Source organism: Centroberyx affinis, unplaced genomic scaffold, assembly GCF_046629955.1.
Source record: "Centroberyx affinis isolate AG114_WGS23_722 - 3 ecotype Tasmania unplaced genomic scaffold, CSIRO-AGI_Caff_v1 ptg003034l_1, whole genome shotgun sequence".
Lineage (NCBI taxonomy): Eukaryota > Metazoa > Chordata > Actinopteri > Beryciformes > Berycidae > Centroberyx > Centroberyx affinis.
The window spans coordinates 117,578-130,869 of record NW_027281127.1 but is presented as its reverse complement, the minus strand read 5'-3'; the positions used below and the strand labels follow the sequence as shown (position 1 = coordinate 130,869).

General features: G+C 42.7%; 1 protein-coding gene across 1 annotated transcript in view; it reads right to left on the bottom strand.

Annotated features, from left to right (window-relative positions):
- Nucleotides 1-293: 293 nt before the first annotated feature.
- The window catches only part of tnfsf10l (TNF superfamily member 10, like), a 67,923-nt gene continuing 54,924 nt past the window's right edge, over nucleotides 294-13,292 (bottom strand). Inside the window, exons 3-7 of the mRNA XM_071537394.1 lie at nucleotides 5,226-5,262; nucleotides 4,873-4,980; nucleotides 1,795-1,952; nucleotides 1,549-1,659; nucleotides 294-479 (exon numbers count right to left, since the gene is read on the bottom strand). Of these exons, the coding sequence (XP_071393495.1) occupies nucleotides 294-479; nucleotides 1,549-1,659; nucleotides 1,795-1,952; nucleotides 4,873-4,980; nucleotides 5,226-5,262 (600 nt within the window). The remainder of the gene's footprint in view (nucleotides 480-1,548; nucleotides 1,660-1,794; nucleotides 1,953-4,872; nucleotides 4,981-5,225; nucleotides 5,263-13,292) is intronic.

The following is a 13,292-nucleotide window of genomic DNA, read 5'->3' as shown; positions in this document are numbered from 1 at the left end:
TCGCTCTCAACATGTAGATTCACTTAAGGGAGAGTAAGCATGATTGATCCTCTCTTTCTCTTCCCTTTCTTTCCTCTCCCAGCAAGACCTCCAAACCCCCATCCCTCCATCCGTCAATCCATCCATCCAAGCCAAGATCCAAGCCAACATCTCTTTTCAGCTCTTTTCAACGGACCTTTTCCAATCAACGGATATTCAACGGACCCCCCCTCATTCTTCTCCAGCCCCACCCCTTATCCATCCTTCCATCCAGCCATCCATCCTTCCTCTCTATATCCGTCCATCGCTTCATCTCAGAGGTCCAGGCGGAAGGCGCCGAAGTAGCTGGACGAGTCGTCGGCGTTGACCATGGTGGGGGAAGAGACGGAGACGAAGAGCTCGTCCCCGGCCCTCAGCTCGAACAGTCCTCCCTGGTAGACGGAGTGCAGGGCGTACTCGGCGTCTGGAGCCCAGCACTTGGTGCCCACCCCCTTCAGGAGCTGGAGGGGAAAACATAGAGAAGAAAAAAAGCATTAAAAGGGCAATAAGTATGATTTTTACTGGCCCGTAGCACAAAATGACCATAATATATCTGTGGGGGTTTGACAGGGTTGTTGATCAACACCAAGGACTCAATGATTACTTCCCCAGGTGTTGAGATTCCTGGCTGTCAAAACTCATTTTCCAGTGTGTACTCTGTTGGAACAAAAACTCCCCGCTCACTGGCATTTCAAGACATTTCAGCTACAATCACTGAAAAGCCTCGTTCTCAAACCAAAACAGCAAATGACAAAGCAGTATTACTGTTACACTATTTTACATTGTGATATATTACCTTTTCTCTAGATGTTTCTGTTTGAATTCTGCTCTAATTAGCTAGCTTAATGGTCTTTTGTGAAAGTGCGACATTATTGTTTGTGTCAATTACAGGCCACCGTAACTAAAGGGGGTGGGAGTGGTGAGGCAAGTCAATGCAATTCCTACTGGTCGACAACAGAGGTCGACATGAGTCATGGATCACTTAATGTCCCCTAGACTGACTAACTTTTCTGATTGCTCAGATACACATTAACACATGGGAAGTGCAAGCAGTAACAGTACAAGCAGATTCTTCTACTGTTGACCGCTGTTGATTGATTCAATGGTTGAGGAAATGGTGCTTAAGGACATGTTTTGTTAGCCTGGATCCAGCTGCATTACTTGAATTCATTCACGAACCAGGAGACCAGGAACTGTTTAACTGATTGGTTGTTTTTGCCTTTATTCATTTTTTGCCTGCTTGACTCAGCATTCTATCCATAACCACAACCCTTATCCAACTTTCTGCTTTACACATTAACGTTTGTGGGAGTTTCCCAATGCAACTACAGTCTTCTACTGTTGGCCACTGTTGACAGATGGATTGATAATGGTGTACATAGGTCAGGATCGATTAAATAGCCCACAAAGGACCATGTAAATCTTATGTAAATACATGCCAATCACCAAAACATGTTGGAATTGCAAAACACTGCTTTACAGTATCTACAAGAATGATGATGTGGAGGTACTGAGGTGATGAGACTCTACCTGTATGGGGCTTGGGTAGGAGGTTTTCTTGTAGACACACTGGACCAGCTGGTGGCTGACGCTGCGCTGGTCTCCCTCACTGGCCGCTGGGGACGGGTAACGGAAATACACCTGGGGGGAGGGGGGGAGAGTAGGGCAGGTGTGAGTAATTAGTCATACTCCCACCCATGCTGAAAAAAGCACTTATGGACACTTTGGATAAAAGCATCCGCCAACCGGATGAAATGATACTGAAGGTATAATCACCTGTGAGTACAGGTAGTACCGCCCATCCTGGGGCACTCGCAGCTTCCCATTGGACAAGGTCATGTTGTGCAGGTGAGCTCCAAAGCTCTGATTGGCCCACGAGCGGACCATGTGGCGACAGGATTGGTGGAGACCCGGCGTGGGCGGGATCGGGAACCCTGTTGGTGGGAAGGGGAGAGAGAGGAGGATGGTGAGACAGACAGACAGACAGACAGATAGAGAGATAGATAGATAGATAGATAGATAGATAGATAGAAAGAGTGAGAGGAAGAAGGGTAAGCTGAGTGTTAAATCACAGAGAGAAGAAAGATTGAGGAAGGATAAAAGGTAAAAAAATATGAGAGAGGGATGAAAAATAGATCTTAAAGTTGATTTTACAGAAAAATGGACAGAGGGGAAAAAAGAGAGAAAGAAGGCTGCGATCCAAATTTTCTGACAAACAGACAGTTTCATGATGTGCGGTTCTGATAAAAAAAAGGAAATATGGGTAGGGATTTTATTGGTTGAAAAATGGGAGGGTGCATCACAAATGCTCAACAGCAGCAACTGATTATGCAACACTGGAGGATGATGTGTTGTGATGAACCGTGATGAAATATGTGACCAACGTGAAATGCTGTGTGAAACGCTGTGAACCAAAACCCACTTCAATTCGCAGGAGAAAGTTGGATGAAAATGTGCTTTTTTTTGATTTCCCAATAAATCACTGGAATTGAAATAATTCACATGTGATTTCAGTCAAACTGATTTTTTGCTGCAGATATATTGGATGTTGACTCAAACAATATCGGATCAATGGTGTCCAAAGATATTGTGCGTGATGGACGGGGGCAGGGCCAGTGTTTTTTGAGTGCTTACAGAAAGAGTGCAGAAAAGGATTTTGGGGCTGATTTTATAGGCAGAGTCTTTGTGTGTGTGTGTGTGTGTGTTTTTAAACTGTCCCATGACCTTACACTACCTTTACGGTTCCATACTTTTGCTTCACAATGCATAAAAAAGCAACGTTTCATCTCATGGGGTCGTGTTAAAATATATGGCAGCGTGTTCTGTCTTGAGAGAACGGGGAAGGAGAGCGCCCGTGGGTTTGGACGACATGACCGCTATAACTTTAACTGAGAACCATAAAGTCTCTCTCTGCTCTCTCTCTCTCTCTTTCTCTCTCTCCGTATGTCTTTGTGCGTCTGCGTAATGATGCTGCTATCCCAATAAAATCCGTGGGTTGCTCTGTAATATATCACAGACAGGCAGAGAAACGCACACACACACACACACACACACACACACACAGTGTTTCGACATATTTCGTCATCACCCTCTACTCTGTATTTATGAAGCGCTCTTCTCATTCGACTGGACAAGTGCTGTGATATAAAACTGCAGGTGACCTCAGAAATGTTCACTTCATGTGCATTAGTACAATGTTCACTTCATGTGCATTAGTACATACTTTCTGCCTTGTTTCTCACGGCAGGGGTTTCCAGTAACTAGATCCTCATTCTCTCTCTCTCTCTCTCTCGCTCTCCATGTCATTCGGTTCCTCTCTCTCTTTCTCAACTTACCTTGTCTTGCCCTTGCTCTCTCTACCTGTAAATCTCTCTCCCTCTCTCTCTCCCTCTCTCTCTCTCTCCCTCCTCTCTCTCCCATTTGCTTTCATCCTCTCTCTCTCTCCCTCTCTCTCTCTCTTCCTCTCTCTCTCTCTCCCTCTCTCTCCCATTTGCTTTCATCCTCTCTCTCTCCCTCCCTCTCTCCCTCCCTCTCTTCCTCCCTCTCTCTCTCTCCCTCTCTCTTACCCTCTCTCTCTCTCTCTCTCTCTCCATGTCATTCGGTTCCTCTCTCTCTTTCTCAATTTACCTTATCTAGCCCTTGCTCTCTCTACCTGTAAATCCCTCTCCCTCTCTCTCTGTTCCTCTCTCTCCTCTCTCCCATTTGCTTTAATCCTCTCTCTCTCTCTCTCTCCCTCTCTCTTCCCCTCTCTCTTTCTCTCTCTCTCTCTCTCTCCATTTATTCGGTTCCTCTCTCTCTCTTTCTCAATTTACCTTGTCTTGCCCTTGCTCTCTCTACCTGTAAATCTCTCTCCCTCTCTCTCTCCCTCTCTCTCTCTCTCCCTCCTCTCTCTCCCATTTGCTTTCATCCTCTCTCTTTCTCTCACTCTCTCTCACTCTCTCTCTCCCTCTCTCTCCTCTCTCTCCCATTTGCTTTCATCCTCTCTCTCTCACTCTCTCTCCATGTCATACCAGTAAATCTCTCTCTCTCTCTCCCCCCCTCTCTCTCTCCCTCCCTCTCCCTCTCTCTTCCTCTCTCTCTCTCTCTCTCTCTCTCTCTCTGTGACTGTACTTCCTTATGAGAAATCCAGGTTGAACATTTACCCCTCTCTTCCTTCTTCCCTCACACACACACACACACACACACACACACAGATACACAAATACTTGGCCCCCGCCCTTTGTAAAGTGCATGGAAATAACATCAGGTAGCCTTTGCCAAATAGTTGGTAGTCAACACCCTTCTTGCACGCCACACGCAGATGAACCGATACAAAAGTCTGAATAACACACTTGATGTTATTCCATTCCACAGTTTACAACCTACATTACTCTACATTAAGTAATAATCTGTGACAGTGTTATATAAATAAAATGCCTGTTTTACTGCGTTCTTGAGCTGATTGATATAACACAAGAGTGATTCAACCTATATCCAGTTCATGAACTCTTTTCTAAACACCCAGCGTCTGGTGGCTCTTTCCTCTTTTTCTCTTGCGTCTCCGGTTTGTTTGGAATAAACAGTAGAAGAAGAACTGGGTAGTTAGCATGAGCAGCGATAGCCACCATGGCTGAACAGACAAAGAGAAGAGAAACTCAAACTGCAGCGACAGAAAATCCAAAGAAAAAGACAAAAAAAAAAAAAAAAAGTATCTTGCAGATTTCCACTTTAACCCTAAATTTGACCCCAATGAATCTTAACTTGACTTTAATATTACATTTCTTTACATTTTCAGTATTCCCTAACCCATAAGCCTACTTAATCATCTTATCCCAACTACTGACACACACACACACACGCACACATACATCTCACCTTGAGAGTTGGTGTCTCGGAGGGTCAAGTGGGCTGACGGCCTCTGGGTCACCGAGGTCATGAACTTTGACCCCGAGGCGTTGAAAGTGCGAGGCATGGTCCTCGCCTCTGAGAGAGAGAGAGAGAGAGAGAATGTCAAAAATGAAGCTTCTAGATGGTTCTGATGTTTGAATTCTTCCCAGATATTATCATGGATGAGATAGTGATACGCGAACAGCCACCACCCAAAATATTTTACATGCTTTCTGCTCTCTGTGTGTGCGTGTGTGTGTGCGTGTGTGTGTGTGTATGAGTGAGAGAAAGAATTATGCATAGTTAGTGGTAGTTTGTGTGAGTGTGTGTGTGTTCCTCACCTATAAAGGTTTGTTTGGAGATGATGTTCTCTGTCACCTGAAAGAAAATGGAAACACGTGTGGGGTCAGCACAAGTTGTAAAAAATGACCATCATCACCATCATCATCATCATTATCATCATCATCATCATCATTATCATCATCATCATCATCATCTCTTTCTTCCTCAGCAGAAGGCTAGTTTGGGGACTTTGTGGAACGCATCACACCAAATCTTCTCTAATCTAATCTAACTCTAATGGGTGTGGACTTACAGAAACACTGGCATAGAGTTGATTTGCCCTCTCAGAGTTAAATTAACAATGACCATATTTATGTTTTATACATATGTTTTTAATTGTATCTCTGTTTGTTTGTGTGTTTTTAGTTGTATCTGTTTACCTCATATATTACCTTTTATTCCTATTTTCTATTATTGCTGCTTTTGGGTTTTATTGTATGTAAAACACGTTGAAAACATTGTTTTTAGAAAAGTGCTATACAAATGTTATTATTAAGTTATTATTATTATATTGTGGTGAGTTTTTCTGTTGTTTTTTTTGCTGCAGTGTTAAAGTATGTTGCTGGTTTTGTTGTCGTTGAGCGTGTGTGTGTGTGTGTGTGTGTGTGTGTGCAGGCATATTACGTGTAAGCAGATGTGAGAGGACATGGTTTTGTTTTATGGTTTTGTTTTCGGGTGTGTTGAAATTTTATTTAAAAAAAAACCACATTGTTGTATAAGCCTTTCTTCTATGTATGCTTCCTATAAGCTAACGTTAGCTAGCAAGCCAAGTAGCATTAACGTTACTGTTTTCTCCACAGAAGAGACGAAGGCAGTTGATCAAATAGGGAGCCACAGAGCTGAGATTACAGTCAAATAAATTGAAAATTTATTTAGATTAGATTAGATTAGATTTAGATTTTTAGATTTCACTGTTTGTTTCTATTTCTATTTTGTTTCTACTTTCGTCTCCTCTGTCTGTTTTCTTCCATTCTTCTACTTCTACTAAAACCACATTTTCTTCCTCTTTTTGCTTCTACTTCTACTTCTACTTCTTCTTCCTCTTCTTATTCCTTTTCTTCTCCCTCCTCTTCTTCTTCTTCTCCTCTTCCCTTCTGGCTTCTCCTCCTCTCCTGTCGTCCTCCATCACCGCAGCAATAAACCGTAAAGCTCTCGTCTTCTCATCCTGACAAGACACACTCCCTCCATCCAGGCCACCCGATGTCTCTGCTTTATCTCTCTCGCTCCTCTGCCTCATCCCTCGCTCCCAGCAGCGACCTGGCTTTCGCTTCCTCGTCCTCTCCTTCTTTTTTTTTCTCTTCTTCCCCATCACTCTAGCCCTCTCTATTTTTCACCTCCACGCCGAAGCAGACATACAGATAGACAAGGCCGGGGCACGGAAACACACACACACACGCGTTTTCTCACTCACACACTCTGTAAATCTCTCTCTCTCTCTCACACACACACACACACTAATACCTGAGATTCTCAGTGTCGTGAATCTCTCTACCTAGTAGCCTGTTTCTCTCTTGCTCCCATCGTTTTTTGTCTTTCCCACTCCGTAAATCACTCTTCGCCCGCCATACAGCCGGTCCGCCCGGCTTAGTATGTGTTTCAAAACACTCTCTCTCTCTCTCTCTCCTTTCTTCCTCTCTCATACTCTCTCTCCTTCCCCCCTCGCTCTCTTTTTTACCCCCAATCCTCCCTTTCTATCTCCCCGTCTTTCGATCTTTCTTTTCTTTTTCGCAGTCGGTCACTCTTGACCCCTCGATTCCCTCGTTTTTCTCCATCTCTGTATTCCTAAAATTCCCTTCTCTTTCTTTCTCCCTCTTTCCCATCCTCCCTCTTTCTCTCTCTTCCTTTGTTTCCCCTCCTTTTCTCCGTATCTTTTTCATTCTTTCTACCTTTCTATGTGGAACTCAGTTTCCCTGGTGGCCTCGAGTTTAGACAGACCAACCCCTGACCCCAAAAGTCTCAGGTTTAATCCCCATTGGTAGCCATGTGGCTTGTTGGAAGTGCCCATGAGCAAGGCACTGAACCCCTCTACTGGTGTGTGTCTCTCTGAATAAGAGGCTAAAACGCCTAAAATGTAATTATGGTTAGTTTCTCCATCATTTTTAATGGTCATACAGCTGTAACCATGGTGTTTTCCTTGGCAACGGTCCTCGTTCTCCATCTCTGAACACTCAACCCAACGAGCAAATTGGACATGATGGCTAAGCAGGTTGGCGTGTGTGTGTGTGTGTGTGTGTGTGTGTGTGTAAGCGGGGGGCCCCCCACTTGTGTATACTCTATATGCTCTAAAGGGGAACACTATACAGTAAAGTGAGTGTTGACCCAGCCAAGCTAGCTTGTCTCGCTAGGCCTAGCGTGCCAGGCTAGGCCTCACGTTCCTCATGTCCTGAAAGCAGAAAATTACCAGCACACACACACACACACACACACACACACACACACACACACACACAGACACACTTAAAGAAAGAGAGAAAATTGCCAACAGATTGTCTGCGCCGCATGTGGCTGTAATTGAACAAGAAAAGTAAAAAATGCACGGGGAGTGTGAGGCGAGAGGCTGCAGGCTTGTGTCAGCGTGGCTGGAGCCCGGCACAGCATGTTTCCAATATACAAGTTCAACGTGTTTTCTGTGTTTTAGGCCTAAAAGCACACTTGGGAATCCGTTGTATGACAAAAGAGTGAAATCCACTTTAGAAATACGCGCGTAATTGACGTCAGGCACCGCACACTGAAAGGCTCCTGGCCAGCTCCACGTTTAAAAGGAGAATACCGGTGTCATTTACTGTTACGGCCCATTTAATTCTGTCTGCATCTAGTTTACAGCTCCAACAGCCATTTTACAACACCTGCTGTGTGTAACTAACATTTTTTAACTTCTACTTGGTTTTAAAAACAAATGTCACGGTGTCAAACCATGACGTTTGTTGAGCCGCTGTCCCGGCTAACAGAGACGACCCCCAAATAAAAAGACATGGATGTGACAGTAAAGTGTTTCGGGGGGGATTTTTCCCTGGAGGAGACTGACATTTCTTTCCGCGGATGTCCAAATTCTAGCTTCATGTTTCCTGTGATGGATTATCTCACTCTGTAGAGGTTGTTTTTCATACTGGACAAGATGAGCACTGATAATCTCCAACTATGCTGACTGTGTGCAGAAAAAACAGGATGAATGGAAAGGAGAGGGGAACCTAGATCAGTGGTTCTCAACGTGGGGTCCGGGGACCACCAGGGGTCCTTGAGAGGGTTCCAGGGGGTCCCCAGCAAATTGATGAATTGTTAACTTCACCATTATTTCATTTACAAGAAGTTAACACAATTAGAGAATGTAGAAGGATGACTGTTTTGATCGTAGTTTTACCGTTTTCTCTCTACCTACAATACAGATAGTCATGGAGTTCTGGACAAAATCATATCTGACAATAAAAAATATTCTAAGACTTGGGTCAGAGAGGCAAAACTCATCAAATGGGGGTCCGTGGCCCTAATGTGGACTAAATTATGGATCCTTGATATGAAAAAGGTTGAGAATTACCGACCTAGATGATTGACACAACCTTAAAAAACACTATTTATGCTTCTACACAGCAGCACCAGAGCAGTGAACATGTTTCCATCAGGCTTCATCAGGTTCACTCAACTGTTACTGATGTGGAATTAGCACACACCTGGCCTTACAGGGGGGCTTCTGCGTGCTAAATTTGCATTTAAGGGAAACCAAGGGGTGTTTTCTTTACTTCCCGGGTCGTCTCTTTGATCGCAGCCTGTAATCATCACCCTGCCCTTTGACTGGAAAGGTCAGTTACCGCAAGCATCACTGGACGGCAGCCGCTCTGACAGGCTCGCAGCCCGGCTAACGAGAACAGCATGTACGGAATAAAACTTTATAGCTGTTAACCTTTTAATTATGAAATTCCATCCAGCAAAAATGAGCTATTCATACCACGCAGCGCCATAAAAAGCAAGATTTTAACGGCCTAACTCGGATTATTTTGGATTACTTTGGATTGCTGTTTATTCCAGTTTGTAAGAAGTATTAATTACAGTTAAAGTGGAAAATGTTGTGCTGGTTTCAGATGGGATGAGAAATTCCCACACACCGCTGTTGCAATATACACATACATTATTTACTATTATTTACTACTTATTTGCTATTATTTACTTTGGTTTACACAGACCTTCATCAGAGTTTTTTTTCCCCCATCCAGTTATTATATTCTTCTTATTCTCTTACTCTTACAAGATATTGCATTACTAGTCAATATTCTGTTATTATGAAGTAATAAACACTGAGTAATGTAGCCTAATTATGTGATTTTATTACATTATCACATAGGTTTTATTACATTTTTAACCGATTTAGAGGGACATTTGATTACATCTGGACAAGTTATTACATTATCTGTCAGTTTAGCCTCTAAATTCACAGGTTGGACCTAAATCCACAACCCCAACAATCTTTTTCAGGTTGTCTCTCTTTTTCTCGCCTGCGTTTATACATTGAGCCATTATTTGGTGCCAGACACGGCTTGTATCGCAACTCCAGAGCCTCTATAAAACCATCTCAAACAAACAAAACAATAAAGTCACGATAAAGTCAAATCACAAGCGAAGACACGCCAGGTGAGGCGCTGAAACGCTGCAGCACCAGTGTGCAGAAACACAGAGCAGCTCCAGGTGTGTGTGTGTGTGTGAATGTGACTAACTGCTCCCCCAGGCTGTTACTGTAAATACATTTCTTCTTATTTATAGCTTAAATAAGGTTTAAAAGTTACTTACGCTTTACAGTGGAGCTTTACATTCTGTTTTCATAGATGTTAGACCTTCTGCGTGTTTCAGGTGTATTTTTCTAGAGGATACCAGGCTACACAGCTGTGTGTGTGTGTGTGTGTGTGTGTGTGTGTGTGTGTGTGTGTGCGTGTGTGTGTACTGCCAATGTCTACTGTGTGTCCTGCACTCTCCCATGTTGAAATACGTAAATATTGCACATAAATGAGTCAAAAAAATCCCATTAACAAGCTTTTATCGGTTTTATTCTTATTTTAATGTGTCTTTCCATATGTTTCATGTTAGCACTGGGCTTTGGATAAACAGAGACATAAGTGAAATGGTATGTAGTCGAAGTTTATAGTTTGTTTTAGACTGCTTAGGAGCCAGATGGGTGGATTTAGCACACGGGACAACACAGTGGATACCAGAGGGTTTTGACAATTGCTGGAAATCATTCAAAGTAAATTTCTACTTTTTTTCTGCAGTTGATATCTTATGTGGCTGTTGATTCACCCTCGTGAAGTAAGCACCACCCATCTGGTCCTCCATGCAGGTAAAAACAAACTACTGCTATTGCTGTTTCACCCAAGTCTGGATGTCAGTGTTTTCTCTTCCATATAACAATTTCCCATCAGATTGGAAACTAGGGAACGGGAGACTTGAGGAGATACTAGAGGAACAGCAAACTCGGAAGTACGCGAAACACATAATGGAACAAGGAGACGGAGGGGGATGAAGACCTGGAAGCAGTGAGGTCAGAGGTCAAGACGATGAAGGCCGCACAGTTAACATGTCAAAGCTGCGTCCAGTTTCCCTGAATAAAAGTGGAACTCTTCCTCCTGTTTCTGAGACTCCTGTTTAAGATGCTTTGAAGTCGCTTTTATGATGTCAGTCAGTTTTATGATGATGGCTTTTTTCATCGCGTCTCCTTTTGATGTCTGTGTTGATGTTCCTGTGGTTTCTGTACAGGGATTTTTATGTTGCTGCATGGGAGCTGTAGGTGTTTTTTTATTCATACTGTACTCTTAATATTTCTCTTGCGTATCGGAATGCTTTTGGGTGTCTTCTTCTTATATTCGTCTGTACAGATGCGTCTGTTTTTATAAAGTCCCACTTGAACTAGCGCGGCACTTTGGCTCCGTCCCTAAGAGGAAGTGTTTGGAAAGATCAAGTTTTGACTCTTTTTTTTTTAGAAGTGGGAAGTTACAAGGCATGTCTGGTGCAAAGACGTTAGACTTTTGTTTTGTAATTACCCATTTGGTTTGACTGAGTAACATTCAAAAAATAATTGTCTGCTGTAATTATGGAGAATACATCAGGACAAATAGATGACTAGGCTTTATTTTTATATTTTTTAGGGATTTCTCTTATTTTTAGGGATTATTTCTGCTTTATTGTCATTTGAGACAGAAGAGAGAAAAGCTTCCAACAACTGATTAAAAAACATGCGAGCAGTGTGAACTCTTGCAACATATTCACACCACATACTTTTAGATCTTCAGTCCATCAAATGTGGACACGTATCTTGTATTTTTGTTGGCCTGTCATGATGTTTTGGCATGATTTTATATATGTATCTGTCTCTCTATCTGACAAACTTTAATGGTAAGTATCAATTTAAATTTTCAGATTCAACTCGCTTTACTGGCCTGACAAGTACACTCCTGTGTGGCCAAAGCGAATGGATGACAAAGATAATCAATAAAAGACATTAAAATAGAGTTAAGGGAAAACAAAACAAAGAAATAGAACATAGAAACAAAACAGAAAGAGTAAAACACCTGAAGTGAGCATAAGATTTTCAAAAAGTTAAGTAAGTCATAACTGTCAGCCATCCTGACAGCCATAAACAGACTAGTAATCTAGTTTATGATGTCTGTATCTGTCTGTGACCTTTGCTGCTCTGTAAAACGAAGTTGTTCCAGCAATAGGAAATGAATTTGACTTTTCGCCCCGCGTGGCTCAAAGGCTGCTGGGATTGTTTTCTGCTACCAGGAAGTATGTCGTGTTTATGTGTTCTTGGGATTTGGCGTTAATGAGACTTTTTAGGCGCCGTCACGTGTCGCATCGCCGTGAAACTCTAGACCCCCACCCCCGTTACGCCGGTCAAGACCTGTTCACAACCATAACCTCGTCTGTGTGTGTGTGTGTGTGTGTGTGTGTTTTGTGTGTGTGTGTGTGTGTGTTGGCTGTAGGTCAGACTGACACCGTGACATTAAGTCTTTCAGTGTGTGTTGCTTGTGTGTGTGAGTGTTGGCTGTAGGTCAGACTGACACCATGACACTTAAGTCTTTCAGTGTGTGTGTGTGTGTGTGTGTGGGTGTAGGCTCTAGAGGGGACGGTGACACCACAAGACTAAAACCTTTCCAGCTGCAATAACAACAACAAATAAACGCTAAAGCCTCCTCTTTCACCCTGTTTAGAGCAATAGAGAGAGAGAGAGAGAGAGAGAGAGAGAGAGAAATAATCTAATTTCTTCACATCATACTTTCTCTGGAAAGCCCAAAAAAAAGATAGAAAGCAGAGATAAGAGAAGGACAGAGACAGGGAGAGATGGAGAAAGACAGCGAGAGAGAGAGGAGGAGAGACGGATAGTGAGCAGGGCAAAAACATTTCTTCTTATTATCCTTACTTACCTATTTTATCTTTCTTTCTTTTTAATATGTAATTTTACTAGACAAATCACTTTCTGTTCGCCAGATGATTTTGTTTGGAACAGCAAATGGAAAAGCTTTCATGAACTGGACATAGATTGCAGATTATTATTTTAAAAACCCTTCTTTGGCCCGCCTCCCCCACTTCTCCTACTATCTCCCCTTCATGACTTAAGTGGATTTAATAGATGAAATCAATAAGGGATCACCTGGATTCCTCTGGTCAGTCTATTCCATGGATCAGTATCAAGTATTCTTAATATTTCATACAGTCAGAATGTGTTTTTTGCCCCATCTGTGTGGCCACCTAGTCCGTCTGCTTCATTGGAAAAACTGTAAAATATCTTTCACAGCCAGTCTGACCGCACGCTCTGCACCAACATAAAGTCTGAAGCTTTGTCCATTTCACACCAAAGCGTGAGAATAACTAAATGAAGTCAGTTGTAAAGTGGAAATGTGAGATAAAAATAATAATAATAAGAAGAGGTAGAGTGGGTAATAGGAAAATGAGTCTGCAGCGCAAGGAAGCAGAAGCTGGGAAAAGAAAAAGAGAGGAGAGAAAATCAGAGAGCGAAAGATGATGGACAAGTATGGGAAACGAGAGAAGGGAAGGAATGAGGATGAAAAAAAAAAAAAAGTTGGGAA